At 42.7% G+C, this 21058-nt stretch overlaps 1 protein-coding gene across 2 annotated transcripts in view; it reads right to left on the bottom strand.

Annotated features, from left to right (window-relative positions):
- Positions 1 to 21058, bottom strand: part of CFAP47 (cilia and flagella associated protein 47) — a 1062207-nt gene that overhangs the window by 325034 nt on the left and 716115 nt on the right. For both annotated transcript variants that reach the window (XM_033947561.1, XM_033947559.1), the window contains exon 51: positions 3940 to 4043. In XM_033947561.1, the coding sequence (XP_033803452.1) occupies positions 3940 to 4043 (104 nt within the window). The remainder of the gene's footprint in view (positions 1 to 3939; positions 4044 to 21058) is intronic.

Below are 21058 nucleotides of genomic sequence, written 5' to 3'. Positions count from 1 at the left end.
CTGGGCAAGTCACTTAGTCCCCCCATTGCCCCAGGTACGTTAGGTAGATTGTGAGACCACCGGGACAGATGGAAAATGCTTGAGTACCTGAATAAACTCTTGTAAATCGTTCTGAGTTCTCCTGGGAGAACAGTAGAGAAAATTGAATAAAGCTTCTGTCTCTGGTAACCAGAGCTGATCCTGTGATGTCACAATGCCTCATTCCACCAATAAGAGCCAACCTCATCAGTGATGTCACAATGGCTTCATTGTCCTAGACTTGGCTCACTTTTACTATATTTTGATTTCTAGAGTGGTTCAGTGGTTAAAGCTACAGCCTCAACACCATGAGGTTGTGGGTTCAAATCCCACACTGCTCCTTTTGACCCTGGGCAAGTCACTTTATCCCCCCATTGCCCCAGGTACATTAGATAGATTGTGAGCCCACCAGGACAGATGCTTGAGTACCTGAATAAATCCATGTAAACCGTTCTGAGCTCCCCTGAGAGAACGGTGTATAAAATTGAATAAATACATAAAATAACTAAAAATACACAACATAAAGATCAGGCACATTTGTGGTGTGTCCTTTGTCACCACCAATTTACGGGACCCCTCAAGAAGACGTGTTGTTTGAAACACAGCCCGTGTTGGGTCCCACAATCTGTTTTGTTTGTTCAATAAAGTTTGCCTGCATCTCTGCACACCTGTCTGAAGTCCCTTTCTTGGTCTTTGGTTCTCCGCATCTTTACTGCAGATTGGTCAGGTTTTCCTTTTTGTCCTTGCCATCAGCTAACAGCCATTTAAAACAAATGATCAACAGAGCACTTACTGCCATTTATTTTGTAGGCGGTAAGAGATCTTGGGTTGTGCATGCACTAACCAGTTAGCACCAGGTAATATAGATGCGCTAGCAGGAATGTCCACTTGCGGCCCCCGATATACCCCCTCCAAAAAGAAACATTTTTTAGCACACGGTTTCAAAGTTAGCGCAGGATGTCTGAGCATGTCCCGTGGTATTCCATTTTTTGTTGGGTTAGGAGTACACTTGCGCCTAATGCGGTTTAGTAGAAGGACCCCCGAATGCATCATTCTGATCGTATCAAAAAAAAAAAGCAAAAGCGAACCTAAATGGGAAAACAATTAACTGTCATAAACTGAAAGTAACCTGGGCTTCCTAGTGAGGCTGTAGCACTATATGTTACAAAGCAAGCGAGGAGACAGAAACACGATGCAAACGAAGAGGAAAAAGATAGAGTGCTGCTTCAAGAACGACTGTCCCTGGGGCACGAGCGGTACTTAAGTGCTATTAGAGAAAGCTGAAAAAACAAGGAAGAACAATATTAAAGGTTTATTAAAGCCATTTCAGTGTTGGTCTGGACAGCTCCTGTCACAAGATTAATACATTTCTCCCTCCGTATTCGCAGTTTCAGCAATCGCAGTTTCGATTATTTGCGGTTGGGGGGGAATGATTTTATTTTTGAATTCTGCTGTATTTTGCACTGTTCAGGAAGAAATGCATTTGTTTCTTTTCCTCTGGGGTTGTACTGCAGGCAGAGTCTTGCATCTTAGGGTTTGTTTGTATATATATATATAAGTACTTTTAGTTTTTGGTCCCATATTTGCATGGGGTTATCTGTTTTCTGGTAGGAATGAATGTTGAGAAGCATACAGTGTGCATTGTGTTGTTTAATTTTGTGGTTAACCATTATATGTTCTTAATAAGATTATATTGTGTGTGTGTATATATGAAAAATGAATGGAAAAAATGGTGTTACGGAGGGAGACAAGATGGCGACGGGAGTGGACATGCGAGTCTAAGCTCCCGCTCCAGCATTAACATTTTACCTGCTGTAACATTTTCCTCAGTTCGCTTTGATGCCTAAGAGAAGGGGACGGCAGAGGGATATCCCTCTTCCCTTAGCCGCGACTTCGACTCCGCGTCAAACTGCGATTACAGCATACGCAGTTCCGATGGCGTTGGGCGGATCCGCAGCCGAGCTCCAGGAGCAGCTCAGCTTGGACGGCGACGCGTCGCTGAGCCCTCTGGGACCTGACCCCCCTCCTCCCCCGAGCAGCGCAACGGAGATGTTATTTCCTGTAGAGGGATTTCGGCAACAGCCGACTCAGGAGACAACCCTGTTGCAGGCAAACTCGGAGAGAAGAACCGGAGAAGGAGGAGGAGCACTGCAGGCAAGCGGTGGTGAGAGTGGGGGAGGTGAAACCCGGGAAGGAGAGCGGGAACCCGGATTACCTCATCTCAAGCCGCTTGTGAAACCGGCGGTGGTTACACTGGATTCACTGTGGGGAGCAATTGAAAATCTTCAAACAGTATGTACTGGATTTATTTCCTTGATGGCTGAAGTTTCTACTAAAGTTAACAAACTGGAAACTGTTTCTAGTGAGCAAGTGAAACAAGTAGGAGATATTGAAAAATCTATAATTGAGATTAAAACTTTAAATAACCAGCATGCAAAGGATAAAGTTTTCCTTCTTCGTAAAATTGAAAACTTGGAAAATCAAAATAGGAGTTTAAATTTGAGGATCTTAAATTTTCCTATGTCTAAATTTAAAACTCCCGGGGAACTATTTAAGGATTTCCTGGTTTCCATATTAAAAATTGTGGAAATGAACATACCACCTTTGCAAAAGATTTATTAACTAAAAAGGACAATAAAAGAGCCTGATACAACTACCGAACAAGATTTAACAACTTTCTTGGAATCATCAAATCTTGAATTGTCCGGACGAGCTACACTGATAGTATCCCTGGTATTTCATCAGGATAAAGAAATGATTTTGAAATTGTATTACGGTTTAAAACAAGTTTCTTTTTTGGGAGAAAGAATATACATATATCCAGATGTTTCAAAATGGACTCAGACCAGAAGGAAAGAATTTCTTACATATCGGGAAAAAGTTCTATCACTAGGAGCTTCTTTTCAGTTAAGATTTCCTTGTAAATGTTTTGTTGTATTTCAAATAGATATATTTTTTATGATTCGCAGCAGCTACGTTTCTTTCTAGAGGGAAAAGGAGTTTCATTTGCACCATAGTGATTTTCAGTATAACTCAAGTCTATCATTATTATTAAACCATCAGTTTTCACTCAATTTCCTTTAAATTCTTAATATATGATCTTTCCTGGAAGAATTTCTTTCTCTTTGTCTCCTTCTTCCTTTAATTGAGGACTATGTTAAAAAGTATGGGTTACCTCTTTTTTGTTAATATATTGATCCAATAATGAAAATTGATTTATTTTTGTATTATTTTTTTTGAATTATTATGACTATCAAAAGAAATATTGGATGTATTAATACCGTATATTGCCTGTTAAGCACAATTGTTGTTTATTTGAAAATTTAAATAAAGAATTACGAAAAAATGGTGTTACAATTAGTACTATTATGGGGGCGGAGATTGGGTGGAGATGGGCGGGGTCTGGCCCACGATTTAGCCCAGTGCTCTTCAACAGCCGGTCCGCAAAATAATTATTTTATTTCCACCGGTCCATAGGTGTCAAAAGGTTGAAGAACACTGAACTAGATGTTACAACAATTTCTTCACCCAACATTATTTAATAGGAAATAATGTGAAGATGAAAGTTTACTTTTCAACACATGACATTAATTAGCACTGAAGTTAGGGCAGGGGGTCTCAAAGTCCCCTCCTTGAGGGCCGCAATCCAGTCGGGTTTTCAGGATTTCCCCAATGAATATGCATTGAAAGCAGTGCATGCACACAGATCTCTTGCATATTCACTGGGGAAATCCTGAAAACCCGACTGGATTGCGGCCCTCAAGGAGGGGACTTTGAGACTCCTGAGTTAGAGGATGAATCCCAGCTCTTTGACGAGAACTGCTTTAAGTAGTATAATCCCATCCTCTCGCAACACAGACATTGCACCTCTCCCAAAGCCCGGCTTAGCCATCATGTACTGAATGTCTTTCATTATCTTACCAGTGCAGTACAATTCACGGTCAGTGTTCTCTCTGGTGGTCCTTGGTGGCATTTGATTTCCAACGTGAACCATACTTTATAAGGCTTGAACGTGCTTACGATACCTAGATTATGAACAAGCAAAAATATATTATCCAATTTAGACTTAGACTTCTGCTTTTCATTTATGACTATACAGAACTCTAATTGCAAAAGTCACTTAAGAAAAATCCCTGAGCAAGACAGAAAGTGGTAATTTCTGAAGAAAAGTTTTCAATGTACAGTATATCCCTTCACTTACACGCCTGTTGATAGGAAATATTTACGTATAGTACGCCTCTTTGATTTTCCATCAGTAAAAGGATGTGCCTATAAAGGTTTCCTAGGTAAAATGTTGGCTTTTCAGGCAACTTCATGGACGAAAAAAATTGGCATTCATATATCAATTCTTTACATCTTATTCACCCTTTAGAAAAATGTTGAAATCACATCAGGACTAATTTTAGCTTTTAGAAATTGTTGGAAATATATTTTCAGTTAAATTTTATGATTGATTGTTAGTAACTCGTGACCTGTAAAGCGCAGAGAGCCACGAGGTCATTGTAACGTCACCTCTGTTCTTGCTGCCCAGCGTCGCAGGTACCCTGTCACTTCCTGTATAGCCTAATCTTGATCACACACAGTCAAATGATATTTTCACTAACATTCTCCAAAGCTTACTATACCCTTTGTTTTGGGGCGTTCACCCCCTAAAAAAAAAAAAGCAATAGCAGTTTCTCATAAACCCCCTCATTCAATGGCAGCCAAATATAATTAGGCATGTGGTTATTTACTCGTATTTTCCTTTCTTGAATATTTGTATATGTAATAATATGACTGACCAAATAGCTACAGTCGACTCTCAGCTATCCAGCACCCATGAGGATTGATGAATGCCAGCTAACTGTAGTTTCTGGTTGATTGAGTGTAAAAAAATACTGTAGCAGCTACTCCTCTGCCCACCAACTCAGCCAGCAGATTAACCGTTCCCCTTAACTGTATCCATTGCATCCTGTTTGTCTGTTTAGATTGTAAGCTCTTTGGAGCAGGGACTGTTTTCTTCTTTGTGACTCTGTACAGCGCTGTGTACGTCTGGTAGCGCTATAGAAATCATTCATAATAGTAGTGTGAAGAGTTTCAGTCTTTGGGAAGCAGAGCTGAGATTGTGACGTCATGCCTCATTCCACCAATAAGAGCCAACCTCATCAGTGATGTCACAATGGCTTGATTGTCCTGTACTCCCCTCTGCCCTCCAACCCAGCCAACAGATTAACCCTTCCCCTCAACTGTATCCATGACATCCTGCTTGTCTTAGGGAAGCAGAGCTGAGATTGTGATGTCATAATGCCTCATTCCACCAATAAGAGCCAACCTCATCAGTAATGTCACAATGGCTTGATTGTTCTATATTCCCCTTTGCCCTCCAACCCAGCCAGCAGATTAACCCTTCCCCTCAACTGTATCCATGGCATCCTGTTTGTCTGTCTTGTTTGTTTAGGTTGTAAGCTTTTTGGAGCACTTCGTACATCTGGTAGCACTACAGAAATAATTCATAGTAGTACTAATAGCAATAGTAGACAGCCATTCCTGACACCACCCCTCCTTCCCTCACTCCCAGCCCCCGAAGCAGCATAGCCGGTTCTGACAATCCCCCCTCCCTCCACGTCCGAGGTAGCAGCGGCAGCCAATCCTCGGCCCTGAAGCAGCAGTGGCAGACGATCCTCACCCAGCCTGAGAGTATTTCGTGTGTTGGGTTTTTTCCTTTTCCCCTGGAAAAGTGCAAGCACAAAGGAGGGTTTGTTCAACTGAACTTTTGAGAAGGCAAACCAGATGGTATGTTCTTCTCCGAGAAGGTCCTGAGGTGGAACTGTTCTGAGGACCAGAGTTTTTGAGTTGGAGACGATGACTCCGTTTTGTACAAAAATGCAGAAATCCTTATCGGGAAGAATTTTGTGTTTTCTTTTCTTTTTTTCTCCATGTACTGTTCATGTATTATTAATATTTGATATTCCGCTTAAGCATATTACAGATCTAAGCGGTTGCAATCAAATACAGGCACTTAAGACTTCCCTATCTGTCCCGAAGGCTCACAATTTAGCTAAACAATTATTACAATAAAATAAGCAATACAAAAGCAGAATGTAAGGAAAAATAAAGATGATGCAAAATAAAAGTTCCGTTCAGTTTTGGCCATCTGACATGAACTGAGTTTGATCTAGGAAACTGAATTAAACTAAGCTGGTTTTCCTGACCAAAAGTTGCTTTGTGGATATTTTGAGCACGACCATGAAAAATTATCTCAGCGTGCAACAGCGGGCGTGGGAGCCACTGGAGTATTGCAGGTCACAAACCTATTTCCTTGCGGCAGGGTTCCCTGGCGGGTTTCCACCTGGCCAGCCAAGCATCCCTGCCACAATATAGACTACCGGATGATTAAGACAGTCGGGCGAACTAGGCTTGAGCATTTAGGAAGTTCAGATTTATGCAGATGGAGCCTGATTCTCAAAATGACAGTAGACATCTTACTGCCTTCTAACAGACAAATCGAGATGCACATTTAAAAAAAAAAATCAACGCAGTGCCTATGGAAGCACCTTGGCACTCCTATGGATGCCTAAGAACATAAGAATAGCCTTACTGGGTCAGAACAATGGTCCATCAAGCCCAGTAGCCAATCCAGGTCACTAGTACCTGGCCAAAACCCAAGGAGTAGCAACATTCCATATAGAATCTCAAAGAATAGCAAGATTCCGGAATCCCAGAGAGTAACAAGATTCTAGAATCCCAAAGAGTAGCAACATTCCATGCTACCGATCCAGGGCAAGCAGTGGTTTCCCCCATGTCTTTTTCAATAACAAACTATGGACTTTTCCTCCAGGAACTTGTCCAAACCTTTCTTAAAACATTATATTAAATTAGTGATTTTTATTCCACCATTACCTTGCAGTTCAAGGCAGATTACAAAAGAGGATTTCTGGACATGTCCAGAGGTGTTACAGAGTAAACATAACATAGAAACATAGAAGATGACATCAGAAAAGGGCTACAGCCCATCAAGTCTGCCCACTCTGCTTACCCACCCCCTGTCTATGCCCAAATGACACAATTTCCTGATCTTGACCCTCGTAGGGATCCCACATGGGTATCCCATTTATTCTTAAAGTCTGGCACGCTGTCTGCCTCGATCACCTGCACTGGAAGCTTATTCCAATGATCAACCACTCTCTCTGTGAAGAAATACTTTCTGGTGTCACCATGAAATTTTCCGCCCCTGAGTTTGAGCGGGTGCCCTCTTGTGGCCGAGGGTCCCTTGAGAAAGAAAATATCATCTTCCACTTCGACACGTCCCGTGAGGTACTTAAATGTTTCGATCATGTCTCCCCTCTCCCTACGTTCCTCGAGAGTGTAGAGCTGCAATTTATTCAGTCTCTCTTCGTACGAGAAACCCTTGAGCCCCGAGATCATCCTGGTGGCCGTCCGCTGAACCGATTCAATTCTGCGCACATCTTTACTGTAATGTGGCCTCCAGAATTGCACACAGTACTCCAGATGAGGTCTCACATGGCCCTGTACAACGGCATTATGACTTCAGGCTTTCGGCTGACGAAACTTCTATTGATACAACCCAATATCTGCCTTGCCTTAGATGAAGCCTTCTCCACTTGATTGGCAGTTTTCATGTCTGCACTGATGATTACTCCTAAATCTCGTTCTGCTGAAGTCCTAGTATGAGATGTCATCAGGGTTGTCTAGATTAATCGGATGAATTAACTGAATGTCGTCCGCTGCTATTTAATATATTCATAAATGATCTAGAAACAGGGACGAAGTGTGAGATAATAAAATTTGCAGATGACACCAAACTATTTAGGGGAGCTCGGACTAAAGAGGACTCTGAGGAATTGCAAAGAGACTTGAACAAAGTAGGGGAATGGGTGACGAGATGGCAGATGAAGTTCAACGTTGAGAAATGTAAAGTATTGCATGTGGGAAGCAGAAACCCGAGGTACAACTATACGATGGGAGGGATGTTATTGAATGAGAGTACCCAAGAAAGGGACTTGGGGGTAATGGTGGACATGACAATGAAGCCGACGGCACAGTGTGCAGCGACCGCTAAGAGAGCGAATAGAATGCTAGGTATAAATAAGAAGGGTATTACAACCAGGACGAAAGAAGTTATCCTGCCGCTGTATCGGGCGATGGTGCGCCCACACCTGGAATACTGCGTCCAGTTTTGGTCGCCATACCTTAAGAAGGATATGGCGTTACTCGAGAGAGTTCAGAGAAGAGCGACACGTCTGATAAAAGGGATGGAAAACCTTTCATACGCTGAGAGATTGGAGAAACTGGGTCTTTTTTCCCTGGAGAAGAGGAGACTTAGAGGGGATATGATAGAGACTTACAAGATCATGAAGGGCATAGAGAGAGTAGAGAGGAACAGATTCTTCAAACTTTCAAAAAATAAAAGAACGAGAGGGCATTTGGAAAAGTTGAAAGGGGACAGATTCAATACAAATGCCAGGAAGTTCTTCTTTACCCAACGTGTGGTGGACACCTGGAATGCGCTTCCAGAGGACGTTATAAGGCAGAGTACAGTACTGGGATTTAAGAAAGGATTGGACAATTTCCTGCTGGAAAAGGGAATAGAAGGGTATAAATAGAGGATTACTGCTCAGGTCCTGGACCTGTTGGGCTGCCGCGTGAGCGGACTGCTGGGCAAGATGGACCTCAGGTCTGACCCAGCAGAGGCATTGCATATGTTCTTATAAGCGAAAACTGAAAAACCAATGGACTGCCAAGAGTGATTAGCGGATCAAATGATGTAGGTTGTACGTTGTACCTTTTTTCAGAGGAAATTATTGAGTAAGCTGAATCCACTGCTCCTGCCAGCTGACTTCAGATCAGGATTTCAAGCATTGGAGATTTTGTGCTTGGACTATTGCAATGCACTGTTCCCCGGGATATCTGCCTCAAGGTGCAGAACACTGCAGTTGGTCCAGAATGTGGCTGCAGGATTACCAACTGTCATTACTAGAAGAGAACATGTCGCGTCGGTTCCAAAGGCTTTGCATTGGTTGCAAGTCAAGTTCCGGATTGCATTTACAATTTTGTCCCTTGTTCAACAGTTGTTTTATCTTGATTCTTCAGTGTTATTGAAACCGATATTATCCGAACCACAATTTGAGACTAGAATTGGGAATGATACTTTCCATGACAGAATACTATGAGGCTCACCATCAGATTACAAGGTTGGGCTCTTTTTCATGTGCAGCACCTTTATGGTGGAACAAGAAATGATTGAAAACACACTAATTTGTGCATGTATTTTGAATGACTGTAATGTTGGTAATATGTGTTTTTTGCGTGTTGTGTTTTTATTGGATTATGGATGTTACAGTGTAATCCATATAGGTATATGTGGAATATACATTTTTAAAATAAATAAATTACTGCCCTCTTGCTGTTTCCTATCTGTACTAGAATAAAGCTCTATGACTAGATCGATAAAGGTTCCTTATAATTACTACAGTAATGCAACTGAATTAGATGCTATATGGGCTTTAATCCAAACTGGCAGACCTGGTACAAAATTTACATAGCACTTGCAATGGTTGGTCCTGGAACCATATTGAAAGCTGATGCGTCATTTGAATGTGTCTTGTCCTTTATACATGTAGTAAAGAGCAAAGACAAATAACAACACAGATTAACTAAACTTGTAATGACCATTACGTTACATGAGTATTTATGGATCACTAATATGCGCCAGAAGGAGTTCAATGCAATTTACAATTTAGAAGAGCCTGGCCATGTCCAGGATTTACATTATTTCATTAGGGTTCATGACATGATATCTTGGTTTGTTCTCATGTAGGCACATGATTATGGTATATGGTTTGGAGAGAAGATTGGCCAACCTATATCCCAAACTAACCACTAAGATCACAAGACAAAAGAAGACTATCTACACCTTCAGCACAAACCCTTCAATTACAAAATGCCCACAGATGGGTTTACTCTTTTTCTTGTCTATCTTAAAGAAACAAGTATCGCCAGCTGTCAGCATTACAATCCCAGCAGCCCAGGCAACCTAGGGTCTTGGCTCCGAAAGAAAGAACGTCACACATACAAACAAGGATCAATGGAATAACCATAAAAGCTTTTGGGAAACAGCACCAGGTCAGTTTAAGCATCTCCAGAAATTACTGACATCCCCCTGTCATCCCCGACATCTCCACCCCCCTCCCCCACATCCCCCAATATACCTGGGCCCCCCTCCCACATCCATGGATCCCCCCATAAATTCAGATGAGAAAATGGCAGGAGGGAAGCTCACTCCCTGCCTACAGGAACGCGTGCTGCAAATGGATCAGGGGGATATTAGTGGATGTCCAGAATTTCAGGGGGATGTTGAGGATTTCAGAGAGGTCCAGGAGGTCCAGGGTGATGTTGGGGATTTCAGGCGGAGGAGTGTAGGGCTCCGCAGCTCAGCTGATCCTAGCAGGAGGAACCCCATCAGCTGAGCCACCTGGAATCCCTGAAACTGACTCAGCTAATAGGGATTCCTCTGTCGCGATCAGCCGATGGGAAGCCTAAAGGTATTTGGAGGATTTTTGCTCTTTGGCTTGTGGGAGAGGGTCGTGACCACTGGGGGAGTAATGGCGGGAGGATAGCCTTAAATCCTCTAGTGGTCTTCTTGTGAGTTTAGGCATCTTTGTTGAACTTAGACGCAACTCAAACAAGTCTAACAGCCGACGTCAAGCTTTGATTATGGCTGGGGTACGTCCAGATTGAAGCCCGCCTGATTCCCGCCCATAACACATCTCCCAACATGCCCCTTTGCTCTCTAGATAAACAGCAGCTTAGAAGTGCTGCGGCACATCCAGAAAGTTGGTTTTGATTATCAGCCCTTGGACGTCCCTGCTCTTAGGACATCCAAATGCCGACTTAGGCTGGTTTTTGGACATTTTAAAGTTTTGATTATTTTTATAATAATCAGCTTGTCTTTTTACTCATCAGTTCCCGGAGCAATAAAACTCAGATTCATATAATTTGTGGGAACGGATTTTTAATCCTAATAACAGTTACGAAGACCCAGTTCACTTTCCACTTTTGTAGCGCATAAGCGTCATACTGTAGCTAGTTCTTCTTATAGGATGACATGACTGGAATTGACTTGATGCCTTCTCCATTTGTGCCCAGACCTCCTCAAGCAATTCCAGGCATTGCAGATGTATGAACATGGCCCTTTACATCAGATCCTCAATCGACACACATAGAGAAAGAGGGGGAAAGAGAGGCCGAGTCATACTGTTTACTTACAGAAGCCCCTTCTGCCACCTTGCTGGGCCCACCATGGACTCTTTGGAGTAACACTGCATGCGAGTATACTCAGCCTCCTGGTGGTGGCTTCACGGGGTTCAATGTGCCTGTCTGCTACTGGATTGGCTCTGGCAGCCCTCGATTCTCGAGTGTTTTAGTGTGGTTGGTGTTTGGAAACTGAACCTAAAGCACTGGGAAGCTAGTTTTATAAGTATTTTGAAATAAACCCAAATATAAATTTAGAGAAAACCCTTTGATAAACTGCAGCCACAGCTTTTGCTTGTAATTTTCTAACTTACAGAGGAGTAAACCTTGGCCAATAAGCCTTCTTTGTGTTTTGGAAACAGCACGGACAGCCATTCAATCATTTGATGACTTGGGTTCATTCTGTATGCACTGCACAATTACTATAAAACATTCTACCTCAAATAAACCAAAACTTCTCTAAAGCCAGGAATTTTCTTCTAGCGGGTGATTAAAATAAATAACAAACATGAAACATATGGTCGTCTGTGCTGTATAACATATTCAGCAGTAATCGGCCAACAGTAATTGCTAGAGCTCTTATTAGGAACATGAACACATCACATCAACTGCAGTTGGCAAGAATAAATCATTTCATGGTTATAACGTAAATATATTTCTCTTTGGATCAGGGTTTTGGAAAGATTAATGGCATTCATCCATGTAATGAAATTACGAACCTGTCATGTTGGCACTCTGATCGCAGCTGCTCCATGATTCATCACAGAAACATCCAGAAAGCTCCTCCAAACGTGCATGGGAATAAGACTTGCGTCATAAGACCAGCTGTCACCCAGGTCATATATTGGGGGAAATAATAAAGGCTAATGTCCAAAAAGGAGAAGGGTGGGTTATGTGACTCAACTGAGCGGCTGTCATTTCGGCTATGGACTTGGTTTAGCTTCACCTTTTTTGTCCAACTTTTACTCAAACATTTGAATGCAGACTGTGCTTATATTCTCCCGAGGAGCGCAGAGAAAGGGGGGACATGATAGAAACATTCAAATACAGCACGGGTCGCATTGAGGTGGAGGAAGAAATCTTTTTTCTTACGGGTCCCACGGCGACAAGAAGGCATCCGCTAAAACTTAAGGGGGGAAGATTTCATGGTGACACCAGGAAATACTTCTTCACCGAACAGGTGATTGATCGATGGAATAAACTTCCACGCCAGGTGGTCGAGGTCAGTAGTGTACCTGACTTCAAAAGTCGATGGGACAAACAGGTGGGAGTGCTACAAAGTTATGCATGAAAGAGGGACACCAGGGAGGGAGGGTTCTTAAGTGGGCAGACTTGTTGGGCCGCTGGCCCTCTTCTGCCGTCATACTCTATGTTTCTATATTGCATGTGTTTCTTTACACTATAGTATAATCTGTATCATTTTTATACTGTTTGTTCGTCTCTCTTACATACATTTTTATCACTATATATAATTACACATTATGTTTGGGAAGATTGAAGGGACCAAGCAAAGAGGGCAACCTGCAACCAGATGGCTGGACACGTTGAAATCAACCATAGGGATGACGCTCAAAACCAATTTCTTTTTAGATCTGTAATTCATCAACTCGTTAGGACTCGAGCATGAGTTGATGGCACCTAATTAATATAATTCACTTTGGGGTTCATAATCCAAAAAAAAGGTCTTAAAAGCACCCTTAATCGAAGCTGATTTTAGACGTATCTAAAAACCAGCTTAGGCCTTTCCCCTGCCTCTAAACACATAGAGCGAAAAGAGGCGTTTTTAGAGGAGGGGACAGGGCGGGAGGTGGGCCGACCTAGATATAGGCGTACAGCAGGTATAACCAACGGTATAGGCAGTTGCCTAGTCGGCATTTATACGTTTTGACTTAGACCATTTGCATCTTTCCCTTCCTGAATATGAAAGGAAAAATTAGTTGCGATTTTTGGGTACTCGCGAAGGGGCTGCGCCCCCTAACGCCCACAAATATGGAGGGAAACCAGTTCTTGCATTTCTCTGCCATTTTTATTTTTTTATATGGCTTAGTACATAGGCCCCCTAATGAATAAACGATTTGTTGACATTTATGAATTAAGAGGATGGCTAGCTGCGAGGAGCTGCCAGGCTGTTTTGGCGCTTATAAAATCACAATTGCCTCTGGATGCCTGTTTCTGATTAAAAAAACTGAAACAAACATCAATTCTGATCCACATCAGCTCGCCCTTTGCATTAAGCAATGCGGAAATGTGATCCCTTATTAATAATAAATAGTGTGTTTGCTAAAATTTAGTGATCTTAAAAAAAATCACTATTGGGCAATGATTCTTTCAGACATGTACTGCGCAAGTACACTGTAGGGGTTTGTAAGAGGAATATGCCACATTATGGCTTGGTTCAAAATTGAACATCCATAGCTCACCCGAAGAGAACAGCAAATAAGCATTCTATTAGGTTCAACTCTCAAGCACTGGAGACAGTTTCCATGCCAAGAATTGATGATGCCTTCAGTGACTCAAAGAAAGGTTTCTGCAATGGTTTATTTGCTGCTGTAAGGACAAACCACCTGTGCAGTCAAACCTGTTTAATTAGATAAGGACATTCCTTAATCGCTTTCTATGCAAATGAAGTTCTAGGTGGCTGGGGAAAATTTGCAGGTTTACAAGCAGAGGAGCTGTGGCCCTGCTAGCATGTCTAGTAAGACAAAGGCCTAGATACACAAAGCTTACCAATCGTGTCCATGACCACTTTGCGACCCCCGACCCGATCCGCACATGAAATGGCATGCAAAGGAGGAAGGCAGGGATTCACTAAACTCAAGAAGGAACTCCTAATTCAAAAAGAAGTGACCGGTCGCTCACGTCCCTGCCGACTCTTGTTTTGTGTTGGTTTACTGTTGATGCTGTTTATATCATAAGACCTGTTCTTTTCGGCGGTTCTGTTGCTGCTGCTGCTGCTTGTGAAACCATCTGTAGAAGGTAGCGCTCTGCCACCCCTACTCTCCTACTCTCTGTCGCCCTTCTCTGCAGTACGAGCCCGTGGTTTTAACCCGTGGGTTTAAAGCGGGGCTGCACTATGGCATGTTCTGTTCCAGACTGGAACAAAACAGAACACGCCGTAGTGCTGCCCCGCTTTAAACCCGAGAGCAAGCGCATGCGCAAACCATCTCCAGGCAAAGAAGATGGTCTGCACATGCGTCAGGATCGCTATTGCAGGATCGCTCTGGGGTCGGTGTGGGGCGTGCCTCCAATCGCATTAATTTGCATGGGGAGGCTTAGTGAATCGGTCGCCCGGAAAGACTTGGCCACAGATCGGATCGCATAGGTCAGGGGTAGGAAACTCCGGTCCTCGAGAGCCGTATTCCAGTTGGGTTTTCAGGATTTCCCCAATGAATATGCATGAGATCTATTTGCATGCACTGCTTTCAATGCATATTCATTGAGGAAATCCTGAAAACCCGATTGGAATACAGCTCTCGAGGACCAGAGTTCCCTACCCCTGGCATAGGTGAGTTTAGTGAATCTAGCCCAAAGGGTAGAGTGAGCACCTGACACATATGGGGAGATGTAATCAGAAGCTCCAAGCTGCATATGTGCCTCTTCTGACAATAAGCCAGACAACTGAATAAAAATGTAACATGCTCACCCTAGTCTGCTATTGAGCTATTGTCTATTGAGCCTAGACATGGGGGAAGCCACTGCTGGTCCTAGGCTTGGTAACATGGAATCGTGCTACTCTTTGGGATTCTGCCAGTACTGGTGATATGGATTGGCCACCGTTGGAAACAGGTCACTAGGCTTTTAAAATCAAGTTTCAATTTATTGTCAAGCATTAACATCTTGTACAGAAAAGATTGATACAGCCACAAAATCTCAAAGCAAAAAGAAAAACAATTAAGGCAACATTATTGACGGATCATTCTCAAGTCCACAATGAAGAATCCAAGATTACTGAAAGGAATTACTAGATTACTCTAGAAACGGAAAAGAACAAAACATCTGATACTTGGCGCGAGAGACCACTAATCTTTTCTTTAGGAGCTCAAACTTCATTCTCCCTCGAGGCGTTTCAGGGCTAAAACACACATACAGAAAAATCTTGGTTTACGAGCATAATTCGTTCCGGAAACAGGCTTGTAATCCAAAGCACTCACATATCAAAGCGAATTTCCCCATAGGAAATAATGGAAACCCAGACGATTCGTTCCACAACCCAAAAACTTTAATACAAAATACTATACGTATTTGTATTGCAAGACCTCACTCGTTTAGAACAGTCGATACACTCCTGCAGCGTCAGAGAGAGAAGAACCATCGGCTCGGTTGTGATGATGTGACGCGTGTATCCTGTATGTTGTGACAGGGATCTGGGTAGTCCTAACAAAGCCCAGGGAAAAGCCCAGGGAAAAGCTCAGGGAAGCATTAATAATGTTCCAGGGACTAAGGAGAAGAAATATCCTGAGTATAGGGAAAATCCTGAGCACAAGGTTAAGAGGGAGCCTGTCCCTTTAAAAGCTCACAGAGCTCAGGCTGGAACGGGAAGGACAGGGCTCTTTAAGGAATTAGCTAAAGCTGCTGTGAGGGGGGCGTGGTTATGTGCAGTTCCCTCGTCAGTGAGAGGGAAGGGACAGCTGGGACTGGAAGCTCAGGGGAAGCTGAGAAGGAACCCAGCTAAAGCAGCTAACTTTTGGCCAGCCTTGGAAAGTTCTCACCAGGATAGGGAAATGCAAAACCTTGAAACCCAATCTGAGGTTTGTGACATGGACTGGTTAGAGAGTAATGCTATGTCTGGGGAAGAACACCCTATGGAATGGGAATAGGTTTAGGAAAGCCTGAATGTCCTTTTTCCTTGGTGAAAGGGTTTTTATTTGTTTCTTCCTTTTTGAGTTTTATGTTTTGTGAAGGATTTTGTATCCGGGTTTCAAGCTGGGCTGGAAGCTGCTGAATTTACTGTTGGGTTAGATAAGTGGAACAGTGGCCACACCTGTGGGAGTACAAGTCTCTCTGCTCCTAGGAAAAGGGAACTGCCACTCAAATCTACCAGAAGCCTAATTAGTGCCTAGAACCAGGTAGCCTAACTATTGCCAAGGCAGGTACGGTTCTAGCACTGCTTGTGGAAATAATACCTAACAGGAACTGTATTTTATGTTCTTTATTTGTGAACTTAAATTGGCCAGCACTAAAGGTGCAGTGATAAGAACTGGCACATAAGAGAAAGAAAGCAGAACAAGAGAAAATTGCAATGTTTTGGGTTTTTACTTTGAATGCCAAATTTTGACCTTTTTTTGTTTGAAACTTTTCTTGTGGATAAATAAAAGTGATATATTTGGACAAAAGCCCGGCCAGTGTGGTGTGCAGTTTATGGGAGGCACCAGGCCGCTGTGGTCCACCACGGTTACGCTCGCGCCAAGACTGGGATTCTGGGAAGTTACTAGGCCTCGCCAGGATCCCGGTCCCACAATGTACTCGTATTGCAAGACCTCGCTCGTTTAGAACAGTCACTCCACTCCCGCAGCGTCAGAGAGAGAAGAACCATCGGCTCAGTTGTGGTGATGTGACGCGTGTATACTGTATGTACTCGTATTGCAAGACCTTGCTTGTATATCAAGTTAAAATTTAATAAAATGTTTTGCTTGTCTTGCTAAACACTTGCAAACCAAGTTACTTGCAATCCAAGGTTTTCTGTATTTCACTCTGCATTTACATGGATATCTCAAAGAAAAATTCCCTCCTATTTTTGAAGAACATTTTCAGGATCCACATTTTATCTGATAAAAGTGCCATCAACACCACTAAGGTTGAAGGTTTGGCTGCCTCTTTATCGGAGGTCTCCAAGACAGCTGAAATGTCAAACGGATTTTCCACTCACTGTTGATCAGGGATTTGCTGCTTTTGTTGTCTTCTCATCGGAAGATAATAGACCCCGAGAAAGGAGGAATTGAATCCTCTGGTACCAATGATCACCACGGCTATTCTTATGTTATGTTCTTATACGCAAAGAATGCAAGGGTGAGCAAGAGTTTTAGATCTGCACCGCTTTAGTGCAATGCACTCCAACATAACACAACAAAATGTCAAAATGAAGCTGATCTGTTGACATGGAAAATGAAAGAATAAAATGAGCAGAAAAGATCTGTTGGCAAAGCCACCCCATCAAACCAACAGCCTCACTATTCCCGAAGCACAAAACAAAGAATGCGTTGTATATTGCATAGCAAACACAATTTGCAGTACACATACAGAAGATAATTTTATCAGGAGCCATCTAAAGTTAGGCAGTATTCTAGTATTTTAATGTGTTATATAAACTCATTAATTCATTTGCCCTTTCGTTAGAGATGGACAGCCCAAAACCTTTTGTTTCATTTCATTTCCTGTGTCATTTGTGGTATTGTTTTCTTTTAGTCTTCATTTTATTGGGTGGGGATGGGGATTTGGGGGGTGTGACAGGGTGGAGTTCCTGTCACTAACCAGCAGAGGAAGACTAAGCAGCAGAAACAAGGAGCTAGTTTGCATAACATCATGCAAAGGCTGCTGGGAGCTGTCCACTTACCCTGAGGGAAGAGTGGTGCTGAAAATGACACTTCCACAGCAAAGAGCTGGGAAAATCAGAAGCTCCTTTGGGTCTGGAGGAATCTGATCAGGAGTTTTAAGAGTGTATGAATGGTGTGTTGTTAACTGTTGTTGTGTTTGTTCCAGCAGAGCCTGGGAGAGGTGTGATGGGTGTTGACTGTTCAGCCCAATCACATGATGACGGGGGTAATGTCAATAAGAATGTACTCTCCTTGCAAATACTGTGCCTTCTTAGCAAAAGTGCACACTACAGTATTTGCAAAGAGGGTTCACTCTTTCAGAAATGCTTACGCACTGCAAAGACAGTAATGCATTACAGTATTTGCAAAGAGTAACAGTTCTATGGCAGACTTCTACAGTCTGTGATCTGTGAATGACAGTATAGAAAAGGATGTCTTGTCTTGTTTACTGTCCTGTCATTTTATTGGCTTGTCTCCTCTTCCCTTAATTTTTTATTGTAAACCGCTTAGATTTTACACTTATTTTTTTATATTTGTGGTATATCAAATAAACTGAACTGATGTCCTGGAGAAGGCTTCAACAGCAACTCCAGTAGCTGAGATGTAAGAACAGTGACAGACAGACTTCCCAAAAATGGCAAAGAGAGATCAGGATCAATTACGGTACGCATATTTTATACCTCATTCATTGTTGGTTTAATCATGAATTGATAATGAATGTGTCTATTGGAGAGACTGGATCATGGTTGTGAATGACAACCCATCTCTGCCAATCACTGCCTGACAACCACAGGTCTCCATTTAATCTTGCCACACTGGTTTCCCTTACTAAATTCATTTTGTCCGCCAAGATTACCCCGTGGTCCTTAGATCCTATCGCTTCCATTTGTTTTCCGATTTCTTCTCAAGGGCAAATCTCCCTTCTGAGGTCAATCATTAATATCTGGGCATTTACATGGGTGGAGTCTGGGTGAAATGTGAGCAGGGAGTACACTTATGCACATCATATATACAGTACATTACATTAGTGACTTTTATTCCGCCTTAACCTTGCAGTTCTAGGCGGATTACAAGAAGAGGTATTCTAGACATATCTAGGAGAATAACAATATTAGGTGCTATATTTAGGATCGGGCTTGATTAGGTATGGCATTAGCCTGCCTTGGAAAATTTTCTGAATAGCAGGGTTTTTATTTCTCTTCGAAAGGCGGTGGTCAAGTTTCGTTGCCTGGGTTGTTAGTAGGCCGTCGTATATTATCTTGGGTGCCTTTGATTGTGCCTTTGATTGTGCCTTTGATTGTGGGGTGAGTAAATACAGTAGAGCTTGCGTTCTCCTTGGCCTTGTTGTTTTGGGTGAGGAGGTCAATCAGGTATGTGGGGGCTGTGCCATTTAAGGTTTTGAATAGTAACATAACATAACTTTATTTTTCTATACCGCCTTAATCAAAAGAATTCTAGGCGGTTTCCACAAAAGAGAAAAAACTGGACAATCAGTGAAATACAAAATAGTAAAAAATTGTAGTAAAAAGGCATTAAAAAATTTAAAATTAATAATAATAATAACTTTATTCTTCTATACCGCCACAATCTTGCGACTTCTAGGCGGTTTACATTCAAGAGAGCTGGACATTTCAGCGAGTTACAATATGCAGATAGTCGGAGGAAATATAGAGTACAGAAACTTTGAGAAAGCGGAAATATAAGCTGTACAGTTTGCTAAGCGAATATATAAAATATACAGTTTGCTAAGAAATTTCCGAGAGGACCTGTTAGGAAAAGGTCGCGAATTACAAAAAAATACAGCGACAATTACAATATACAGTGAAAATTTCAATATACAGCGAAATTCCGAGAGGGCCTGTTAGGGAAAAAAGGCCGTGAAATGAATGGAATAAAATTAATTATGTTAAAAATGAAAGCACAGATTAAGAGATAAATTTATCAAATAATATTGTCTTGATTTAAGAACATAAGAACATAAGAACATAAGCAGTGCCTCTGCCGGGTCAGACCATAGGTCCATCCTGCCCGGCACTCCGCTCCCGCGGCAGCCCAGACTGGTCACGACCTGTCTGTATCACCAGAAGAGGCTCCCTTGCCACCTTGGTTTCTCATTTAAATCCTGTCTTCCTATCAAAGTCCTAACCTTCCAGTCTTGCACATGCACGACCTGGTTTGGTTTCTATACTCATTACTTGATTAGCTTTCTATACTTGTGTTACATCCCAGCTCCTCCCTCAGTATCCCACGATCCCTTTATCCTTCAGGAATCCGTCCAATCCCTGTTTGAATCCCTGTACCGTACTCTGCCTGATCACTTCCTCCGGTAGCGCATTCCAAGTGTCCACGACCCTTTGGGTGAAAAAAAACTTCCTTGCATTTGTTTTGAACCTATCTCCCTTCAGTTTCTCCGAATGCCCCCTCGTATTTGCTGTCCCTTTCAGTCTGAAGAATCTGTCCCTATCCACCCTCTCTATGCCCCTCATGATCTTGAAGGTCTCTATCATATCTCCCCTGAGCCTCCTCTTCTCCAGAGAGAAAAGCCCCAGCCTATCCAACCTCTCGGCGTATGGGCAGTGTTCCAGCCCTTTTACCATTTTCGTTGCTCTCCTTTGGACTCTCTCAAGTACCGCCATGTCCTTCTTGAGGTGCGGCGACCAATACTGAACGCAGTATTCCAGATGTGGACGCACCATCGCTCGATACAATGGCATGATGACTTCCCGTGTTCTGGTTGTTATGCCCTTCTTTATGATGCCCAGCATCCTGTTGGCTTTTTTCGAGGCTGCTGCACACTGTGCAGATGGCTTCATCGATGCATCCACCAGCACACCCAAGTCTCTCTCAAGTCTGCTGTCTCCCAATAATACCCCCCCCAATTTGTAGTTGAACAACGGGTTCTTTTTCCCTATATGCATGACCTTGCATTTGTCCACGTTAAAGCGCATTTGCCATTTGTTTGCCCAGTCTTTCTTTTCTAAAAGCACCATAGGACAGCATGGCTCCACTGAAGACCCAAGTTTGCAGCCTAAACTCTTCGGGTAAGCAAATAGGTTGCAATTCCTGGTTACCCTCACAGGATTATAAAGCACAAAATGAGATAGCAGGTATGTGGGTGCCAATCCCCAGACTGACTTAAAACAGAGGCATGAGAATTTAAACATTACTCAGTGAGAACATGAAGACTGCCAATCAAGTGGAGCAAGCTTCATCCAAGGCAAGGCAAATCATAGGTTGCATATGCAGGAGTTTCGTCAGCC

Source organism: Geotrypetes seraphini, chromosome 6, assembly GCF_902459505.1.
Source record: "Geotrypetes seraphini chromosome 6, aGeoSer1.1, whole genome shotgun sequence".
Taxonomy (NCBI): Eukaryota; Metazoa; Chordata; class Amphibia; order Gymnophiona; family Dermophiidae; genus Geotrypetes; species Geotrypetes seraphini.
Note: the sequence above shows the minus strand (reverse complement) of the source record. Positions and strands in the feature narration are given on the sequence as shown.